The following is a 24,323-nucleotide window of genomic DNA, read 5'->3' as shown; positions in this document are numbered from 1 at the left end:
CACGACTTTTTATTTTCGGACGTTTTTTAATACTTGCTCCATTTCCTTATTTGGAAAGCTTTTATATCATTTAATTCATTTTCTTTCAACTAATGGACCCAATATAAATCATATTTTATTAATTTTATATTTTCTCTCCTCCAATTCTCTCAACTATTTTTGCTTTTTACATTTTTTTCTTCTTCCACCTACGTCACTGCCTCCATATTTTAATAATTTATCGAAATTCTCCTATAACTCCGCGTATAGAAAAATGGCACAAGTATTTGAAAATGGAGGTAGTATGTTTTTGTGGGTCATATGAAATTTGAATTATTTAAATTATTGATACAAATGGCTCTTGCTATATAAATGAGTCTATTATTCAAGCATTTTTATCCAAGAGATAACATTGCATTACATACATTATTTGAAAGTTGTTTATGAAAACCCAACTTTCGTAAAAATAAAAATGTCAACTCAAACACCTCGTCCTGTTGCTAACTTTCATCCATGTCATTGGGGTGATCACTTTCTTAATATAACCAACCCTCATCATGACGAGGTAATATTAATTTTTGTATTTTGTATTCTTAATTGTTATTTACAAATTAAATATGGTTGCGTTTGGATACAAGTAATTAATTTCAAATGATTCATTTCAAATCATAGAATTCAATTCCGAAATATATGTTTGGGAAACATTCGAATTTTAATTCTATGATTTCAAATTCTAAATGGTGTTTGGAGGTGAGTAGAATTTGTGAAGTAAAACTAGAAATTTATGAATGATTTAGATTTATCTACATTAATCAATGGTTAACTAATTGAATGATCAATCAATCATCAAATCATACAACGATGTCATCGGAAACTACAACTAGGTGCCCAAATAAAATTTGGTAAAAGAAAGCAACGATAATCCAATTCTAAATTAAAACCATTTAAATTTTCCTAAAAACTTTGTAAATTAAATTCAAAGTTTGAAAGCTCTTTTGTTAACAAATTCATACAAGTACTTTTAAAAAAAAATTTATGTCTTAACCGTTGACCCAATTTGATTATTTGAATTGAAAAAAAAAAAAAATCAACTGTAAAATTATCAAATCAATGCTTTGATACTTGTAGTTTGCTTCAAATCTACCAAAAACAGCTTGTGAGTGATTGTAGTAACGGAGGATAGAGAGAGAAAGTTGTGGTTGTTGGAGCTTTGGAGGAGAGAGAAGAGAAAATAGCATGAAAGGAAATTGAAATGACATGTACTCCCTCCGGCCACAAATGATAGTCACTTTTGAAGAAAAATCACAAGAATTAAGGAGAATTAAAGAAAATACATTGAAAAGGTAAATTTACATTGAGTGTGCAATAAAGTGGAGAGAACAAGTAATTAAAGTACATGGGAAAGTAAAATTTACATTGAAAAGTTAAATTTGCACAAATATTTATGCAAATGTTAGAGAATTTTTGTAAAAAGATAATATTAATGATACTTGAAAAAAGCAAATATGACTAACATTTTGGGTCACTAAAAATGGAAAAAGTGACTATCATTCGGGGTCGGAGGAAGTATTAAGTTGGAATTTAAAATTCATCAAACTTGACTGATTTTGTAATTGACTTGGATTTGGGCCAAATACAAATCCAACTATTTGCATTATCTAAATAAGACAATTGACCCAATTCCTGGATTTGAAATGCCAAACAAGCCATAAACAAATTCAAGAAACTTCATATCCGCTAAGAATTTTGTATTTTTAATTGTTACGTACTAAATTTTTTTTTTTTTTTTTTTTTTTTTTTTTGGCTCCTTTCATAAAACGGATTATTTAGGCAGTCCAAGTTGAAAAGGAGCAAGAAGTGAGTCAACTTAAAGATGAAGTGAAGAAGGAGCTGTTGGAAACTAAGAGCAACCCTCTTGAGCTGCTCAATTTCATCGACGTAATCGAACGTCTTGGATTGGCATATCACTTTGAACATGAGATTGAGGATGCTTTGAAGCAAGTTTACGAGAGCTATGAAGAACAATGTGCCAAAGATGATCTCTACCATGTTTCCACTCGATTTCGGATCCTTAGGCAACACGGTTTCTTTGTGCCTTGTGGTAAGCATTTTACTAGGTGCCTTGATGTACGTTTACAAGATATAACTATGCCTAGAAATATAAATTTATTATCGTTAAAAAACAATTTTAAAATTAATATGGATGTTTATGTATGTTATAGAAAGTGATGTTTAAGTTTTAGGAAGTGATTTCTTTAGAGAAATGGCAATTAAAAACTGCGAAATGGTAGAAGTCCATACATTATAATTCATGAAAACAGAGGGAATGGGAAGAGGCAAAGAGTATTTGCTTTAGGTACATAACATTTTATCTAAATTTTTTATGGTCTACTTAATAAATAGTGTAGATTTAGATTTAAAAATGAATGGTCAAGATTATTAAGTTAAAATGACTACAAAATTATTGTAGCCATTACAAATTTGTCCTATTTAAAAAAGCTAGTTTTATGTTTACATATAGTGAGTATGTAACGATTATAATTATGTCACGATGACACAGACGTATTTAACAAGTTCAAAGATGAAAATGGAAGCTTCAAGGAGTCGATAACGAAGGACGTTCTAGGACTGTTAAGCTTGTATGAGGCTTCCCATGTTCGAGTTCACGATGACAAGATACTCGATGAAGCCTTTGCATTTTCAACAACTCGTCTCAATGCCATGGTTAACCAATTAAGCTCACCTCTTGCTGATCAAGTTGCCCATGCCCTTCACCAACCTCTCCACAAGGGCATGCCACGAGTAGAGACTAGGCATTACATCTCGGTGTATGAAAAGGATCCTTCACATAACAAACTCTCCTCAAGTTTGCAAAACTCGATTTCAATTTGCTTCAAGCTTTACACCAAAAGGAGCTTAAAGATCTTAAAAAGTACGTAATCATATGAATGCAATTTGGTCTAACGATATACTAGAAATTTTCAACTTATAATACGTAAAAGTATAACTTGATCATGATGTTTAATTGACATAGGTGGTGGAAAGGACTACATTTGAATGCATCATTCAGTAGAGACCGATTGACAGAGGCATATTTTTGGATTTTAGGAGTCTACTATGAACCCCAATTTTCATTTGCTCGGAAAGTGTATCGGAAAATTTTCAAGTCAACATCGTTATTAGACGATACTTATGATGCATATGGAACTATTGAAGAACTTGAACTACTCACTGAAACATTTCAAAGGTTTGCCTCATAATGACATAAAGTATACCGTGTGTTTAGTTTTGTCTTCGTCTGTCTCATAATGATATTAAGTCATAGATAGATTATGTAAAGAATTATTAGATAATTGTATTATGCAAATGAGAGCATAACTAGATTAGATTCGTGCATTACACGATTTAAATAATTTTGTTATTATGCAAATGAAATAATTTTGCTAACATGCATAAACAATTAATTTTATCATTTATGTAAAAATGAGAGTCAATTTTTTAATTCAGAAATGTGTAGTGTAGATTAAAATAATAATTGTTTTAAAAAAATAAAAATAAAAATAATAATTAATGACATCATCAATAAAAATGGAGGAAAACTTTTTAATTTTTTTTTTTTTGGTGTTTAGAGAGCCACAAAGGGCGGGTGATGAGAATCGATCCCAAGATTTCTTGGAATCAGGAGGGAAGCTCTAACCACTTGAGCTATCCCTCACTCTCAGGAAAACTTTTTAATGTAAAAATGACACATAGGAGTATGATAATCTAAGGGATGATGATGTCAGCAATGTTTTGTTTAGTAATAGTTAATAGAATATAACATGCAATACATACTTTGCCCTAATATAAAGTTTATCAATTAGCCATTTGAAATGTTTTTTTTTCCTTTTCTTTTTCTTTTTTTTTTCTTTTTCTTTTTTTTTTTAATGAGATGAAGTATTTAGCTATAGATTAGAATTTAAGAGGATAAAGGAAAGTTTATTTCAGGGTATGTTGGGACAAAAGTTGTATGGATGAACTTCCGGAGCATGTGAAGTGGAGTTATTATGCCAATGTTGAAGCTTGTGAGGAAGCTGAAAAAGATCTTGCCAAACAAGGAAGATCATCTTTCGTTAACTATACAAGACAACAGGTTCCCCTTATATTCAATTAAAACCATTTTTTCTAAATTTAAGAAGCTTTTAATTTGTTGATAGCCAACTTTTGTTAAGTTTGATTACCACTCAAAAAACCTTGAACACCCATATTTTTTATGCATCTTTCTATCTATCTATATTATACACTAAACTAATCATCAGAGTTATCCCTTAAGTACAAATGTCACATTCACAATAAAAAATTTCCCGCCCAAATATTTTAATTTTTAGCTTTTTTTAATTTCTTTTTTTCCTCTTAAAAACTAACATGATAAAAAAAAAAATATAAGGAATAAAAACTTACAATAATTTTTAAAATATTTTAAATAATTTATCTAAAAAAAGAATTTTAAAGATAGACATGATATGAATTCAAATTGAAAAATAAAAAAAATGTTATATATATGCCATTTCATTTGAACTAACTTCATTTTAATAAACTTTCATTATTTTCAAGTCTTATTATTATAAATCCGTGCATTTGCACGGGGATAAAACTAGTAATCAATACTAAAGTAATCACCGAGATGGGACACTTGGCATAATTCTGTGAAAAAATTCCCTCTAAAACGCTATTCATTGATTTTTTATATATAAAAAAAATCTAAAATTCTTTTATGTATATATATATATATATATATATATATATATATATATATATATATATATATATATATATATATATATATATATATATATATATATATATATATATATATATATATATATATATATATATATATATATATATATATATATAAAGTTTAGACATTAAATAAATTCAAATTTCAAAAAAAAAAATAATGAAAATGTTACATAAGTCATTTAATTTAAATTAACCCCATTTCAATTGACTATCATAATTTTAAATGTTATTATTATTTTGAATCTGTGCATTGCACGGGGCCAAAACTAGTTATATGTTAAAATGCTGTAATGCAAGCTTTTTGAAATTTGACGCATGAATAGTAGGACTGTATGAGTATGTATTTAAATCTACTCCCTCCGTTTTTATTTAAATGCACCACTTTCCTTTTATGGGTGTTTTTTTTTTATGCATCACTTCTTTATTTGGTAACTTTATATTATATATTATCTTCTCTCTCTTACTTCAAACCCCACTAAAATTATTTTATCATTTCTCTCTCTTCCATGGTCTCCACTTATATAATAAAAATATTTACTCTCCCTCACATTCTTTCCCTTTCATGATCCCCATCTAACTTTTACTATACTATAATAAATTATTAACCCACTCACAATATTATATTACTCTCCTAAAACTCCGCGCATCATCAAGTGGTGCAAATAAAAAATACGGAGGGAGTATTAAATAAATAAATAAAAGCCATCAACTATATCTTTGATGCATGATTTTCTCTATCCCTTATCCCTTTTCGCTGCCCCAACCCCAACCCTGAAACCGGAAAACAACCCCCTCCCCATGGGACCCCATCCCCCCACCGAAATCGGCCCCTCTCCCCTTCCCCGACCCTGAATCGATCCCCCTCCCCTTCCCCCTCCCAAAATTGCCACCCTTAACCTTTAAACACCAGCCCGAAACCACCCTAAATGGGATTTAGGGTTTCGTTTATGGTGGTGTCAGGCTGGTGTTTAAGGGTTAGGGGTGGTTGTTTTGGGTGGGGAAGGGGAGGGGGTCGATTTAGGGTAGGGGAAGGGGCGATTCTAGTGGGAAGGGGGTTGTTTTCCGATTTTGAGCTGGGGGTTGGGGCAGCGAGAAAGTTTTTTTAAAAAAAAATCATGGTGGGTTGAAGGTGGCTGACAGGGATCGGTGGCAGTGAGGGTGTCCGAGGAGGAGGGTGGCAGTGAGGGTTCGTTGTTGATCTCACTAACGAAAATTGTAACTAAAAGTATTTAAGTGGTACCAAAATTAAAATTATGTGATTTTGTGTGGTAGAAAAATTAAAATTATGTGATTTTGTGTGGTAGAAAAATAAAATATAGCGTTCGATGGATAGCAAAAGTGAAGTAGTGGTGTTTGAGTGGTAGTAAAGTGATATTTACCTTTAATTAACAAATTTTTTTTTTAAAAAAAAGCCACCACTAGTAGAAAAAACCAATTAGGCACCGATTCAAAACCCCCCCCATAACCCATCAGTTTTGAACCGCTGAATATGTGGGGGGTGGCAATACTCCACTAAATAGCCATCGGTTCAAAACCGGTGGCAAAAACAAGTATTGCCATCGATTCCGGTTAACTGGTGGCAATGATGCTACCCGATTTATTTTTTTTTAAATAATTTTGAACATAAATGCCACCGGTTAACCGGTGGTAATAACATGTATATAATTTTTTTCTGCAATTATAATAAAAAAAATATAAATACAAACCATATAAATACAAACCAAACAACATCACAATCAATATAACAGAAGCGGAATTTCTCACATTATATTCAACAAGTAAATTGTTGTTGTAAAATTAATAAATAAATTACAATACAAACGTTAAATTGTTATTGTACAATACAAAAAAAAATTACATCAAAAACAATCGACCAAAATCAAAGTCTTCTTGTTACATCAATTAACACCTGCATAAAAATTAATAAATAAATAAATAACCATAAATTATTACAACATAAAAAAATGCGAATAAAAAAAATCTCAGAAATCATGCATTTACCCATAAACTTTCGAAAAAAAGTAAGAGTATTTGAAACCCAGAAAAACCCAGAAATTTGAGTCGATAAGAAGCAGAAAAAAAAACTCAAAATCGAAATCCAGAAATCCCCAAAATGGAAAACCAAAAAAATCAAAATCGAATAAAAAAAACCCAAAAATTATTACAAAAAACTCAAAAAATAAACCCTAAAAACCAGACTACTCAAAATATAAATCAAACAAACCCAAAAACGCATGCATGTACCAAAAAAAAATTCAATTAATTAAACCCAAAATTAACCCAGAAAAATCAAATTAAAATCCAAAAATCGATTTAAATCGATTAATTAAACCCAAAAAATTCGAATTAAAATATAAAAAAAAATCGATTAAAATAAACCCAGAAATCCCAAAAAAAAAAAAATTAAGAAAAATCAAAACCAGATAAACAAAATAAGAAAAATCAAAATCAAATTAAAACCCTAACCTCGATTAAAGTCAGTGTTGTATGTTGATGGAAACGAAAGAGAAGAACTGGAGAAGGAGACGAGAATCGAAGAAGAACGAATATGTCGGTCTTCGGTGGTGGTTTTGGTGGTCTTCGTAGTGGTGGTGGTGGTGAGACCAGAGAGTACGCAGAGCATGAGAGAGAGGGAGTGGGAGTGGAGAGAGAGGAAGAGGAGAGAGACGGAGTGAAGAAGGAGGCAAATGAGGGCAGGGACGTAAGGTCAGGGTATAAATAAGAGGGTTTTTTAAAAAAAAAATTAAAAGCCACCTATTTAGTTCAAACCTGTGGGGAAAATGGTTTTTCCCACCGGTTCGGTTTGAAATGGTGGCAAAAACCTCCCCTCAAAATCTCGACTATTTTTCCCCATATTTTCCCCACCGGTTTTGGTGGCCTTAGCTCGGTGCCAATCTCCTTTTTCACGTAGTGCACCCACGTCCACCCAGCCAGGCACCACCCTATTCTGACACCGCAGCCGGTGTGAAATCCGATCAGCCAGCGCGGAATTCCTTCAGCTAGCCACCACCACTATCCCACCACCTAAAAACCCTCTCCCTCCCTTAAAAACTCTCACTCCCCAATTACCGACGCACAGACCGCCAACGCGCGAACCCCTTTCCCGTGCTGGCGAACTTATTTCACCCCTTCTGCTTCCAACTCCACCCCTTTCCCCCCTTTACCACCGCAAAACCCTAAAACCCCAAAATCAAAATCTAGGGTTTCAGTTTTGAGTTTTGGGGTTTTGGCTTGGTTATTTGCAGCTAAATATCAGGCGGCAGCGACGTAAGGGCAGGAGATCTAGGCCGCTGGCGTTGGGTTTCGGCAAAGGTATTTTGTCTAGTTGTTTGTTCGCCGGTAAGGGAGGGGGAACTCGAGTTGGGTATGGTGGTTTAGGGGAGGAACGCGAGCATTGATGCCGGCACGGTGGGGATAGCAACTGGGGGCTGGGACGAGGGGTAAAGCTAGGTGGCGATAATGGGTAGCCGGGATGGTTGCTAGGCAGTAAGTGATGGTGGTTGTTTTTTTCAAATAATTTTTGTAATTTTTTTTTAAAATTAATTAATTAAAATAAGAGCCAATTTTAGGCTGCCACGAGCTTAATTAACTAAAAATGAATAATGGAGTTAAAGAAAATGGCATGTTATGACATTTCTGTTAAACTCTGTGGTATATAGTGAATTTGAAAGTATTTGATGGTATATGGTGAATTAAGTCAAATCTCAGGGGTACATGGTGAAATATCCGTAAAATTCTAGATGATGTTTTGTTTTATAGTTCGCATTATGATTTTATTAGCTAGTCTCTTGTACAACGCGAGGGTTATTATGTTGCTCACCATCTTACTAAATTAATCCTTTTCAGAGTAGAACAAGTAGGGAAAAGCCATTGTCTGTGTGAGGTTTCCTCGTATGTACTCATGGACCTGCTGATTGTCTTTAAACCTTGATTTATAAAGCACGAACGTTTCTTAAAAAAAAAATTAAAATAAAATAAAAAAATAAAAAAAAAACTCTCTTAAAATAGGTGTAGACATTTATGCCCCTAAATATATGTGTTTTTTCCCCTCATTAATGATGTCAACAACTAAAACTGTAACATCAGACCACTATTTTTGTAGATTAAAAGAATGTCAATCTGTTGTAAATAGTATGGTCTCCCATAGTTTAAATCTAGGATAGTATAATGACATAAACTAACAAGCATCCTGAGACGTTAGATAAGAGAATTAAAATTGGAAATATTAATATTAACTACACCAATCGACTCATAATTGTGTCATGCATTTCAAACTTAACTAGTGTGCGGTCCGGGCGTTGCACCGGGTTACCACTTTGATTAAATTGTTTATTTATGAAATATATTATCATCCATTATGTATGTTATGTATAAATGTTAAACATAATGTTACTAATTAACAAAGAGTATAGAAAGCAATTTTTAAAACTCTATTTTTTGAGAAATGTTGATTTTATTCCTCTTAATTTTTTTTCAAACTGTTTATCTCATTTCTTTTTAATTGGTGCGTGTCATTTATAGTTATATTTATTTGTATAGATGATATGAATTATTATTAGCTATGACGGTAAAGAGTTAGATCTTATATCATCAAGGTTTAGTGTTCGAAACCCATCAAATGATTTTTAATATTAATTGATAATGACATGTCATTAAGCGATGATGTGGCACAATGCTATGAGAGGTGAATGACGTGGCACATAAACGATTTTAGGAACGCTTTTTAATATATAGGTATGGATACTATTTTAAGTAATCTATATATATACTTAGTATATAAAAACTCTAACCAAGAAAAACACATGTCTCCAGTCCAACCTATTACATTTCAATATCTTCTTCTCTAACTCAAGTGTCACATGTCTTCTTAAATTCTTAATTTTTTTATTACACTATTTTTCTTTAATTCTTTCATTAAACTTATACGTCCTCCGTTACGAATTACTCGCAACAAAGGGGTATTATTTGTGATACATAAAACATTCCTTTGTTGCGAGTAATATGTAATAATGGTGGGAGTATTTCATCTTCCATGCCCACTTCATCTTCATCTCCCCTCTTCGATTCAACCGTTTGTTTTTCTCTCTTAATTTTAGCCCCTCCACCTTCTTTATTTATTCCTCATTTTCAATTAAAATTTCAAAAAAAAAATTTAATCATGTATCAATTACACATCATAACCATAATGAATTATTGATATTTTCTAATTCATCATTCAATGCAATATTCTATGAATAATTTGTGCATTGCACAGGCTAGAAGCTAGTTTTCATTAATAAATCCCCTTTCTCATATTAAAAAAAAAAAAAAAAAACACTAGCTTTTATTTAATACATATATGAATGTTAATTGATTCATTTTCCTCCAAATTAATATCTTCTACAATTATATTTAATTTCCACCATTTCTTCCCCATTATAAACTATTCATTTTTCATTTAAAACATCTTATAAAATAAAACTAGCTAGTATTTGGGCCCAGGCGATGCCCCGGGTCATTAAATTTTTTCTTGTTGGTAACATGAAATATTCTATAACTTGTTGGTAAGATGCTCAACTTTAGAATTAGAGATTGCATGTTCAAATCTTGCGTGGAACATTTTTTTTTAATATAATTGCATGACATGCAATGAAACATGTATGGAAGGTAGAGCCATGTGGCGTTGAGTGGGTGACATGGCGTAATAAGAAGTTGAGTAGATGATGTGGCGTAATGAAGGGGGCTACGTGGCACATAGACTTTCTAAGGAACGCCTTTTAATATATTAAAATAAAATGTAGATTTATATTGTACTGTACACCTATAAACATTCGGAAGGCTAGTATATTAATTAGTTATCTAACATCTCTTGACACTTTTTAGCTAGATTTTAGTATAAATTCATTAACGGGCCATGAAATAATAATGAAAGAGGTCTAAAATAAATGCCATTATTATTTCCTTCCTCTAGATTGAGTAGACTTTTACTGAAAACAGTATAGTGCAGCCGGGTGCATCATGCGCATGATGCATCCAGAATGAATTTCAGACATAAATAATAATAATAATAACAATAATAATAATAATAATATTAGTGTTTGAAAAAGAACATACATGTGTTTGACAAATAAAAGAACATGTTTGCGTTTGACAAAAATATATGACATTACAAAAAATATAAAGTCTTTACAAAAAGAACGTGATAATACATTAAAGGAACATGTTATTTTTCATGGTTACTCAAATGATATCTTTGAAAAAGAACCTTATGTTTAACAAAAGAATATGTTTGTATTTGACAAAACAGAGGTGATCATTGGGAGGGGCGGGCCAAGGTCAAAAAAATCAGCCCACTTCTTAGGCCAGGTCGGGCCAAGATTCGGGTGCCCAAACTCCCAAACCCGCTCAAAATGGTCAGGTTATGCGGGCTTTTCGAGCTAGGAAAAAAAAAACCGTATAAAAATGCATTCCCAAACCCGCCCAAAAAAACAATGTTTTGGGCTAAAAAATTCTGCTCAAAACCCGTCCAAAATCGGACCGGGCTAACTTTGTTGACCCTTAGGCAATGAAAATAAAGCATTTCTGGACGAGCGGGCAGAATGGATGAGCGAAGGTAGAAAGAAACAAAAAAAAAGAGAGAAGACTGTCTTTTTGAAATGAAGTCTACTAAATAGATTTTTTGTAAACTTCTCCCCCGTGGGGACGGTGCCTCGCATATGGGTAGCAAGAGAGCGCTTACGGGAGGTTCAGTCAAAAACATTTACCGACATTCAGAATCTTTTTTTTTTTTACAAAAAGAACATGCCAATACATTAAAGAACATGTTTTTTTTTCATGGTTACATAGGTGGTTAAATTTAACCTTTTTTTTTTATGTACATACATTAAACAACATATAGTATAATGTAAAGAACATATAGTTTAGACTCAAACAACATAATAATAATCAAATTCAAATAACATATTATGTTCTCATTCTTTATAAATGTCTATAATGTTCTTTTTTTTCGCCCATATTATTTTAAATATACTACTTCCTCCGTTTCTATTTAATTAACACGTTTGATTTAGGCACATATATTAAGAAGAGGAGAGAGAGTGAGAGAGAATGAAAAAGCAAGTGGAGTAGTTTGTAAATGCAAGGTAAAAAAGTTACCCCAAAAGGAAACGTGTCAACTAAAAAAAACTTAGCTTCCTGAAAAGGAATACGTGTCAACTAAAATGAAACGAAGGTAGTATGTACCTACGAGTAATATTATTTTCGGGTGCACCAACCACACATTGGACTTTTACTAGCAAAACAATAGCAATTACTTCAATAATTTTTGGCCTTCATTTCGGATCTTTTATTACAAGGTACAAACTACAAAGTACAAAGTAGAAAGAGATAATAGACAATGTCAAACTCAAAGGTGAAAATATGGAATGGGCCTTTGCAATTAGTATTATATGCACCATGGTGCGCCTAGAAATAGGTGCACCACGACTATACTTTTGAACATTTAGTAAAAAGAAATTGAACATTTTACAAAAAATGAACATTTAGTAAAATGAATATGAATACGTCACCAAAATTGAACATAAACATGCAATTTTTATGTTCATATTTTATCAAGAAATGTTCATTTTGTATACATTAAATGTTCAGTTTATATCACAAAACTATTGAATTATTACGAGTCAGTTCAAAATTTGTCTGACTCGTAATAATTCAAAATTTGCGATTGTTCAGATTTTTTTTACTAAATGTTCAAAATTGTTGTTGTTCATATTTTTTTACTAAAACTTCAAAATTATAGGCGTGGTGCATTGCGATTGTTCAGATTTTTTTACTAAATGTTCAAAATTGTGATGTTCAGCTTTTTTAACTAAATGTTCAAAATACTTGATTGTTCAGATTTCTTTTACTAAATGTTCAAAAGTATAGGCATGATGCATTGCAATTATTCAGATTTTTTAACTAAATGTTCAAAATTTGCGATGTTCAGATATTTTTTACTACACGTTCAAAATTTGCAATTGTTCAGATTTTTTTTACTAATTGTTCAAAAGTATAGGCGTGGCATAGGTGCACCGGTGCATTTTAAAATTTGCCGGGCCTTTGTCCTTGAACCATTCAGTGGTTGGTGATAATGGTAAACTTGTAGTCACGCCAATGGGCTCATATAAACCACGTTTAAATCGCCACAAGGCCCACAACTATATGGTTTTTTTTTTTTTGTTTTTTGTTTTATTAGTTTACTAGATAATGCACGAGCTATGCTCGGTTTTTAATAATGGTAATTGAAATTAAATATAGAAGTCTCATGAAAAATGTGGTCTAAAAATCCATCATAATAGATAATTAAATTGTAAAGTTTTTAGACACATTAATAATTCTAAAAATCTAAACGAAAAAAAAAAAAAAAAAAGTTTAGGAGGGGAAATTCCCTCCAAAAAAAACTTTTATGTAGTTTAGGTATATAGATATTAGATAGATGAGTTTAATATTTGAGTGGTAAATATTAGATAGATGAGTTTAGGTAGCGCCACATGTACATCTTTTGAAAAAGATAAAATCAGCGGTTGCTACTTTAGCATTAGTTATAATAGATTTATCTATTTATTTTTTAAATGCGGATGTGTAGATAGAGGTCCAATCAATTTTGAGCCATTTATTTTTGTCCTTTCATTTTCAAACGAAAAACACCCAAAAAAAATTAAAATTTATTTAACACTTTTTTGTCAATTTTTAAATCATGATAAATCTAATAAGACTAACTTATTAATTTGTGATATGCTAATCCAAGACACGTAATGGAGCGTAGTCTTGGATTAGCATATCACTTAGAACAAGAGATTGAGGATGCATTGAAACAAGTTTATGAGAACTATGATGAGCAATGAACCAATGGCTTTGGTAAAAAAAGGACTAGAAATTTCCACGAAGTTCTAACTTTATTAGTCATACTAGGGCCTGTTCAATTCAGCTTAATTTCAGTTTAGTTCAGTTCAGATCCAATAAGTTCATTTCAGTTGCTAATTTCCTTCTCTCATAAAATACTAAGTTCAGTTCAATTCAGTTCAACTCCAATCAATTTAATTCAGTGTAATTCAGTTCAGCCCACTTCTAGTAAATGTGAACAGGCCTTTAGTGTTTTATTATTCTTGTAGACTTAGCTAATAAACCATGTCTTAGTTTTGGATTTCATCATATAAGAATTATTAACATATGTTATATCGTCATACAACCTCAAAACATAGATTTACTCTGAATATACAACAAAAATAAAATGAAAATAAGGGGACAGTAGCTCAATTACGAGTAAAAGAAAAGTCCATTGATATTGAGAGTCAACAAAAACGAAATGTAAATGACAACACAATAAACACTGGCTCAAGTTCAAATAGAACGAAAAGAGCTTATTGAAAAAAGACAAAATGAAAAAAAAAAAAAAAAAAACAAACAAACGATAACGACTCTCTTCATGTAAGTTGCGAAACACGTTCCGACCATAAGCTTCAATTAATAACATTAAGTACGTCCAAATGGCCCGTAAGTGTCAACCTTCTTGTACTGAAAAATATTGTTTAAAAAATCTTAATTAGAATGTGATACTAATCTATATCTATATCTATACTTAGTATTTAAAAACACAAACCAAAATTGACACATGTCATCATTCTTTCTCACCTTTCTTTATTCATTCTCCCTCCTTATGTTTTCAAAGAAATTCTCTCTTCATCTCCCCCTTTATTTCTTAATAATTTTTATATTTTGTAATCTTTATTTTAATTCAATAACAAATTAAATTTCCTAAACCTTCTCCTCTTCTCATTATTCCATCTATCAATTCAATTTATTCACATTCATAATTCATTTCTTTAATTTGACCCCTTATCTTCCCCCTCTTCTTATATAAATACAAATTTTCAATAAAGATTTTTTCACACTCATTAAGTTTCAAAAACTAAAAAATTAGAGAAACATCTTTCAAAATTCTATGTGAAATTTCTACAACAATTAGGATGATGATTGAAAAGGAAAATATTGAGGTGGCAAGAATACTATGGAAATTCCATAGGATGACATTGTTTACGTGCCATGGGGCTTTAATTTTGAAGATATTAAGCGCAATATAAGAGCCATATATTGGTAAAGACTAAAGAAGAATATCATGCCTTCACATTTCATGTAAAAATTGTAAAATTATATTAAGTGTTTGGTATTTACAAAGTAGTTTTTTATACAAATTGTTGATTAATATATCATGCGATAGAGATATGATTTTACGATTTTAAGCCATTTTTTCTACAACTATTAGTCTATTACCACTAATTCATAAAATATTATAATATGTCAAAAGACGATAAAATAAATTCATTCAAATAATTTGTAAAGGGTTTTTTTTTTTTTTTTTTTTTTTTGGTGACAAGATAATTTGTAAAGTTTCAAATAAATTTATAATTTAAGCATAACCCATGCGTAGAACGGGTCCAAAAGCTAGTTAATTGAATAAAAAATCATACGTATAATTTAACAATAATTATCGCTAATATAATGTTGGATGATAATTTAATTACCTTATCAGATAATCCAATTGAGTTAAGGTAAATTCCATAGGATCCATTAAAACCAAAAATAGTAGTGCCTTCTAATGGCACAGGAGTTGAGAATTGCTTAGCTTCTGTGACCTGCTCTCCACGTCCATATGGTCCATATACTTTTAAATTTGTATAGATCATTATCGAAGCAATTCTGATATCCCCGTTGAAGTATTTTCCATACTCCCCGCTTATTTGTGTCATATACTCTTTTTCATCCAAATTAATCTGTATAGCAAATATAAATACAGTTCGAGTACATTATTGTATTTATACATATCTTTCACTATATTTTAAAAACAATGGATCCGAGATATAATATACTTATATACAAATCATTAGATATGGTCAAAACGTAACATAAAAGTTATATTCGTAATAATAATAAATAAAAAAAAAAGTACTCGTACCTCACTAGTGTCCCCACCAGGTCCACTAAACATTTGGGTACTGATCTTTCCGGTAGGACTTGATACTTCAAAGCCAATTCCATCGACAATGAATCCATGTTTGATAAATACTTTGGAAAATCGCTCACCATCATTAAGCTCAATGTGCCATTTTTGTCCACTTTCTTGGTTACCAAATGGTCCATATTCTTTGATTATATTGCGCTGAAATTTAAAAATTAAAATAACTATATAAATATATATTATATACCAGCACAAATATTAAAATTAGATTTGTTTCGATTAAATGAAGATTTGTAGCACTTAATACAAATTCTTAATTTGGTATTGCTAGGAAGATCAAGGAGGGAGATGATACCAACATATAAATAAAGTTCATTTAGACAACAAGTTATAAACTCATGATTTTATAATGAAATTTGTATATTTCTTACATACCGCGTTATAAACTCCAATAGAATTTAAATATTTTCCATTGGATCCCAGGAACCCAACAATAGAACCATCCAATGCAAGCGGAGTTGAGAAAGGCGTTACGCTGACGGCCCCCTTGGCCACACCATATGGTCCATACCCCTCTGGGCGTAAAGTGGTATATATCTTAATTGTGGTGATGCATATCAGATTATCGTACCTCCCGCTTGTCCCGCTAATATGGGTGAGTTTTTCTCCAACACTTAGCGGAATCTACATTAACATTACATATATCATAGTAAAATACTAAAATCAGATAACTGATAGACTTTTTTTACGAAAGACTGTATTTAATTAATCAAACCGATCAGATGTGAAATAAGTGTTATAATTCAACAAAATCGTTAAATCATATACTCTCTCTTGGTACTAAACTCGACTCGACTCGACTTGTTATTATTACATGTTATGATACCTCAGAAAGTGTTCCGCCAGGGCCTGTAAACCACTGTACAGTTTTTCCAACTGAATCCATGATTTCGAAGCCAATTCCATCGACAATGTCTCCATCTTTGATCATAATTTTTGTGATGACTTGATCATCTTTAAGCTGGAATGTCCACTGCAATCCTCGCACAATAATTAACACAAAGGTTAAACCAAAGAAAGCTAAATTAGAGGAAGAATTTTAAGAGACATATAATAGGGCGAGTACATATGTACGTAACAGAACTCTAGAAATTCGTACGTTGTTTATCGGTGCTGCCATTTGTGGTTGCTTAGCAAGAAATCAACGGGAAGATGTTTCTTTTTTTTTTGAACAATAATATTTTTGTTTAAGCATGCATGAAATAGAGAAGGATGGTTAAACTCGAATGAGGATGAGTAAGATGTTCGATACATATATATAGTTGAGGATATGGTATGAACACTTAGAATTTTACCTATAAAATTAATCAACGGAGGAGTAGTTACTGTTAGTTGAGACAAACTACTACAAGGGAGGGTGAATTGTAATAAGTTTCTATAAGGACATTTCTATTAAATTCAGTTGTATATGGTGAATTTGAAAATTTTTGATGGTATTGGGTGAATTAAGTGAAAACTCAATAGTATATGGTTTTAGATGATGTTTTGTTTAATACTCCCTCCATTTTTAAATACTTACTCCATTTCTCCATGCGTGGAGTTTTAAGAGAAATTGGAGAAATTAATAAAATATGGAGGTAGTGGGGTTGGTGGAAAAATAAAAAACCAAAAGTAGTAGAGAGAATTGAAGGAGAGAGAATATCGAATTAATATTGTTGGGTCCACTTGGTAAGAGAAATTAAAAATATTGTAAAAACTTTCCAAATAAGGAAATGGTGCAAGTATTTAAAAACGGTCGAAAAAGAAAAGTGCAGCAAGTATTTAAAAACGGAGGGAGTAGCTCCCATGATGATTTTATTAGTTAGTCTCGTGTAAAACATGAGTAATTATGTTGCTCATCACCATCTTACTAAGTCAGTGCTTTTCAGAGTAGAACATTATGGAAAAACTATTGTCTGTGTGAGATTTCCTCGTATGTACTCACGGATCGACCAATTGTCTTTAAACCTTGATTTATAAAGCACTAATGTTTCTTAAAATAGGTGTAGACATTTATACCTCAAAATATATGTGTTTTTAATTTTTTTCCCTCATTAATGATGTCAACAACTAAAATTGCTTGTAACATTAGAGCACCCACAATAGTTGTATATAAGGAGCTGCTAGCAATTTCTATATAATTGCTAGCTACATGCTAGCCATTTCTAAATAATTGCTAGCTACATGCCAACCATTGTCGAGCTACAACCTCTTTTATCTAAGTCAAACTAAATAGTTTTAAACTACATAGCTCTATAGATAGAGCTATGTAGTTTCACAACACCCAACACACATATATTGATTTGTTTTAAATTTTTTATTTATTTGTTTATTTTTTTTTTTCATTTTTCTTATAATTTATTTATTGCAAAAGGATGTAGCTTACCATTGTAGAGGTTGCAGTTTAAATCTTTTAATTTAGAGATTAATGATGTGGCAACCCAAAGCTACATGTACATGTAGCTAGCCATTGTACATGCTTTTAGACCACTATTTTAGATTAAAAGAACATCAAAATGTTGTGAATAGTATGGTCTCCAATTTTTTTTTTTTCTAGGATAGTATAAAGACAGAAGCTAACGAACGCCCCAAAACGTTAGATAAGAAAATTAAAATTGATATATATGACAATTAACATTAATTACATCAATCGACTCATAATAACTTTGTCATGCATTTCAAACTTAACACTATTTTAACTAATATATTAATTAGTTATCCAACGCCCCACAACACTTGTTAGCAAGATCCTAGTATAAATTCATTAACGGGCCATGAAATGATAATGAAAAAGGTCTAAAATAAGTGCCATTATTATTTCCTTCCTTTTGAGTTGACTTTTACTGAAAATAATATAGTGCATCCGGGTGCACCATGGGCATGATGTACCCTGAAAGAACAAACATTAGGCATATTTTAAAGAATGTGGGGGAAAAAAAGAACATAATAGTGTTTGAAAAAAAACATACATGTGTTTGACAAAAGAATATGTTTATGTTTGACAAAGAATACGACATTACAAAGAACATAAATTCTTTACAAAAAGAACAAGATAATTAAAGAACATATTGTTTTTCATGGTTACTCAAATGTGTTTGAAAATGAACCCTATGTTTGACAAAAGAACATCTTTTGACAAAAGATAGAGGTGATTGGGCGGGGCGAGCCGAGGTAAAAAAAATCAGCCCACTTCTTGGGCCAGGTCGTCGGGTCAATCTTCGGGTGTCCAAACCCGCTCAAAATGGTCAGGTCCTGCAGGCTTTTCGGGGCCGGGGAAAAACAATTAAAATTGCATAAAACACAATTCCAAATTCGCCCAAAAAATAATGTTACGGACCGAGCCTAACATGACTCGTTTTCAGGCCGAAAATTTCTGCCCAATATCAGGTCGGGCTAAATTTGATCAACTCTAGACAACAAACATAAAGTATTTACAAAAAGAATATGATAATACATTAAAGAACATGTTCTTTTTCATGGTTACTCAAGTTGTTGTATTTAACATTTATTTATGTACATACATTAAAGAACATATAGTATCAAAGAACATGATAATCAAACTCAAAGAATATACTGCCTCCGTTTCTTTTTAGTTGACACGTATTCCTTTTTAGAAAGTTTCTTTTTAGTTGATACGTTTCCTTTTCGGGTAAATTTTTTACCTTACATTTAAAAGTTATCCCACTTGCTTTTTCATTCTCTATCACTCTCTCTCCTCTCCTTAATATATGTGCCTAAATAAAACGCGTCAACTAAATAGAAACGGAGGAAGTATATATTATGTTTGCGTTTTCTATAAATATCTACTACTCCCTCCGTCCCCAAATGATAGTCCCTTATGGCATATTTTTAGTCCCAAATTGATAGTCCCATTTGCTTTTTTCAAGTACCATTAATATCACTTTTTTATCAAAATTTCCTCTAATTACAACAATATTTGTGCAAATTTAACTTTCTCATGTAAATTTTGTTTTTCAATGTACTTTTATTACTTTCTCACTCTACTATTTTATATACCCAATGTAAATTTATCTTTTCAATGTAATTTTACTACTTTTATTTAAGTTTCTTAATTTCCGTGATTTTTGGTCATAAGGGACTATCATTTGAGGACGGAAGGAGTATAATATAATGTTTTTTTTTTGTTTTTTTACCCATATTCTTTAAAATATACTTCGTAGTTCGTACCTAATATTTTTTTCCGTATGCACTATGACTTTTGCTAGCAAAACAGTGGATTACTTCAATATAATTTTTGGCCTTTATTTCAGATCTTTTATTACAGAGTAGAAACTAGAAAGAGACATAGATAAATATCAGAGTCCTTGAACCAATCAGTGGTTGGTTGGTAGAACTGTAGTCACGTCAATGGGCTCATAAACCACGTTTAAAATCGCCACAAGGCCCACTACTATATGAAATTCTTTTTTTTTGTTTTTTTTTTCTTTTGTTTGTTTGTTTTTTTTTATTTATTTATTTTTAAATGTGGATGGTACTATGGTAGAGGTCCAAACCGTCCAATCAATTTTGGGCCATTCGTTCTTTCATTTTCAAACGAAAAACACACCAAAAATACTAAAAATGTATTTAACACTTTTTTGTAGATTTTTAAAATCATGATAAATCTAATAAGACTAACTTATCTTTCTTTCAAAAATAATAAAAAAAATAAAAAATAAAAATAATAAGACTAACTAATCTTTTTTCAATGTCATCCTAGAAGGATTGTTGTTGACACTTGAGAGTGACTGAGAGGTCCTTAACTCCTTATTAGATGGAGAGCCTATTGTGCGGGTGTATATAACAAATTTTAGGCGGTGAATGGGAAGCGAAGTGTTGGGTCGTTGTTACTTGTTATAATGCTTGGTAGGTAGTTTAACTCTTTTTACTGTTATTTTGAGAATATTACTTTTGTGTAGCCCATGATATGGCTCATCATAGCCCGCTCGTGTACTATTGTGGGTAGGATGTCCAAGCGTGGTGGAAGATTTGATTGCCTCTGATTTTTGCTTAAGTGCTAATAATATGTAGTCAGTGTTCCGGCTTTTGCTTAAGTGCTAATAATATGTAGTCGGAGTTCCGGCTTTCTAAAAAAAATACTTATTTTTTTTAAAATTATTGTTATTAAGAAATATGAAGTACTATATATACAACACATTTTTTTGTGTGGTTGGCCACACCGTGTGGTCGGGGTTTGAATACGGCCACTTCTTTTTTCCTTATTCCGCATCGCATCATTTGCATGGTCGAATTACCTATTCAAAGTTTCGCCCAACTTTGACCATCACCAACGTTAAGTCTCTTGTACCAATCACGTTGGACTCTGATCATAGGATGTATCACTCTTGGGCCGCCCTATTCCAGGTGCTTGTTAGGGGTTCATGATCTCCATAATCACATTATTCCTCCTACGGAGAAGAAGGAGAACCTATGTGTCTATTAAATTAAATACACTTGTTAATTTGAAGGAGATTTAATTTGTTGTATACAAATTCATAAAACGTGTTGCAACCATGAGCTTATTAAGACATTGTAAATAAGATAAATATCACATATTTAGACGACACGTTACGGATATTTTCTAGCAATTTATCTTTGAAATTTCAAAATCAACACGAATTTGTAGTGTCCTATGCTAGAACAGGTACAATAATAATGATGCAATACTGCAATAGAGATGTCAAATCGACTACTCGGGACATCTCGGACCGGATCAATTTAAAATACAGTGAGTCATGATAAATTAATTATGTCCATACTAGTGAAAAATCAATATATATATATATATATATATATATATATATATATATATATATATATATATATATAGAGGAAGGCTCATGTAAGAACCCTCCTATATATAAGAACCCAATCTTATATAAGAACCAATCTCAGCCCTTTATTAGTTTTGATCTAACCATTTAAAATGATCCTTTAGTAATGACATTTCTGTAATTTTGAGAATTTCATATTTAAAACATAGAAAAAAAAATTTAGAACATAGTAAAAAAATTTAGAACATAAGTAGAAAAAATTTAGAACATAAGCAGAAAATTTTAGAACATAAGAAAAATTATTTAAAAGATAGCAAAAATTTAGAACATAAACAACCAAAAAAGTTAGAACATAAGAAAAATAATTTAGAACATAAATTGAAAAAAATAATCGTAACATAGGTTAAAATTAATAACATAATCTGAAAAAAACAATTTAGAACATAGAAAATATTTAGAACATAAGCTGAAAAAATAATTTAGAACATAGGAACAAATTTAGAACATAATCTAAAAATAATTTAGAACATTAAAATTTTTTGGAACATAAGTAGAAAAAATTTAGAATATAGGAAAAACTTTAGAACATAAGCTGAAAAAATAATTTAGAACATAGAAAAAAAAATTTAGAACATAAGCTGAAAAAAATAATTTAGAACATAGGAACAAATTTAGAACATAATCTAAAAAACAATTTAGAACATTGGAAAAATTTTGGAACATAAGTAAGAAAAATTTTCGAATATAGGAAAAACTTTAGAACATAAGTTGAAAAAAATTTAGAACGTAGGAAAAAGTTTAGAACATAATTAGGGTTCTTACATAAGAAAGGGTTCTTATATAAGGTGGAGTTCTTACCGGATCCCTCCCCCCTATATATATATATATATATATATATATATATATATATATATTAGATCAAATAAGATCGAATCGGATCGATCGAAATAGTTTGTGACACCTTCATATAGTCAATTGACAGCGGATAAGGGGAGAAATAATTTATTGACTTCGATGCTCTTGAGCAATAACAAGGTAATCTTTTATTTTTTATTTTTTTTTCAAGAAGTAACATCATATTCGGAAGTTGTAGGTGAAAACTCAACTTTAGAAAAAAAAATTTTAAAAAAATGTTTGCTCTAATATTTCGTCCTGTTGCTAATTTTCATCTATGCCATTGGGGTGATAATAACTTTCTTAATATTTTTTAGACCAACAAACAATTAAAAGTCTTCAGTAGACGGTACCACCTCTTAATCTTCACTACTACGTTAAATAATCAAACTTGAGAAATTTTATATGCATATTTTTGTTACTATGTACTAAGGTACGTACCCTTTTTACATGGATGATGAAGGTAGTCAAAGATAAAAAGGAGCAAGAAGTGAGCCAACTTAAAGATGAAGTGAAAAATATGCTGCTGGAAACTAAGAGGATTAAGAACAACCCTCTTGAGTTGCTGAATTTCATCGACGTAATCCAACGTCTTGGATTGGCATAACACTTTGAACAAGAGATTGAGGATGCTTTGAAACAAATTATGAGAACTATGAATAGCAATGTGCCAAAGATGACCTTTACCGTGAAAATACTAAAAAGTAGTGAATTTTGACATTATCACCTCAAGCTTTTTTTATTGTATTATACCACCTATTTTTTCCCAAAAAACTGATAAGTACCACCACATTTCTGAGTGATGTCATCATAAGTGCCACAAACGGCCTTCTTCTCATTTTCCCTCTCTTTCCATCTTTCTAGCTTCTCTCGATTTCCCTTGTCTTCTCTCCTCTTTCCATCTGTTCATTTTGTAAATTTGATTTCAATTTATCGCATTTTGGCAAATTAGGGTATTAATTTCTGCAATTAAACCTTCAACGAATTGAAACTTCAAACAAAAATAGAGCAATTACTTTAAAACGGAGGGAGTATTAAAAAATCAATATATGTGTGTGCATTTGGAGGGAAACTACATAGATGTATAAAAATATGTAGTTTGGTCTTAGCTACAACCTATGAAGTTCCACCATGGCTACTTGGCTAGCATACATCTCTAGTTATTTAGAAATTGCAAGAGGATCGTTTTATGCCCAGGCTAACATATAAGTTGAATATGCCTAAGGACTAAAGTGGTCCTTTAGAATAAGATTATTTGTAATTACATAGATCTCTTTGCATGTCTCGAGGACATACAAGGGAAAGAAAACGTTGGATGAGATTCGAATCCGCGATCTTTGTGTAATGTTGACTTTAATAACATGTTAAAGAATTAATTAAACCCAAAACTTAATCATCGGTTTATATATCTGTCACAACCTCTAGAGCATCACCTTGCAATCTTGCATGCCCCGAGAACATGGGCAGAAATAAAACGATAACGATGATCAAAGGAATAGAATACGTACTAGATAAGAAATTCAATGGACAATCATCAAAGGGATAGAATACTAGAAGATGTACGTGGCACCAAGTCACCAGTATTTTGTTATTTAACACATTTTTCTCACATTTTGCAATTTCTCAATTGTCCCACTAGCTAAAATTTAGTACTACGTACTTCATCAAAATTAAAAGTTGAAAAATTTTCAAAAATAATACGTAATATAAACTTTCACCCATCCTCTAAAAACAAGTCGAATTTTTGATTTTTTTCTAAAACTAGTCGAACTTTCATATCCTCAGGCAACATGGTTTCTTTATGCCTTGTGGTAAGCATTTTACTAAGCTAGGTGCCTTTATGTTATCACGATATTACAATGCCTAGCTAGAAAATTACA

General features: G+C 31.2%; 1 protein-coding gene and 1 pseudogene across 1 annotated transcript; one reads left to right on the top strand and one right to left on the bottom strand.

The window, feature by feature from the left end:
• Positions 1-395: 395 nt before the first annotated feature.
• LOC145605306 ((-)-drimenol synthase-like) lies at positions 396-4,259 on the top strand (annotated as a pseudogene).
• A 9,755-nt stretch (positions 4,260-14,014) lies between these two features.
• Positions 14,015-17,002, bottom strand: LOC145605468 (mannose/glucose-specific lectin-like). Its single transcript, XM_081661524.1, has 6 exons — positions 16,896-17,002; positions 16,623-16,769; positions 16,172-16,420; positions 15,734-15,937; positions 15,303-15,551; positions 14,015-14,295 (listed from the first exon to the last, which is right to left on the bottom strand). Exons 1-6 carry the CDS (start codon positions 16,914-16,916, stop codon positions 14,254-14,256), a joined length of 912 nt encoding a protein of 303 aa, XP_081517650.1. The 5' UTR covers positions 16,917-17,002; the 3' UTR covers positions 14,015-14,253.
• Between the last annotated feature and the right edge of the window lie 7,321 nt (positions 17,003-24,323).

The sequence above is a fragment of the Chenopodium album genome, chromosome 22 (assembly GCF_948465745.1).
Source record: "Chenopodium album chromosome 22, dcCheAlbu1.1, whole genome shotgun sequence".
NCBI classification, from domain to species: Eukaryota; Viridiplantae; Streptophyta; class Magnoliopsida; order Caryophyllales; family Amaranthaceae; genus Chenopodium; species Chenopodium album.
Note: the sequence above shows the minus strand (reverse complement) of the source record. Positions and strands in the feature narration are given on the sequence as shown.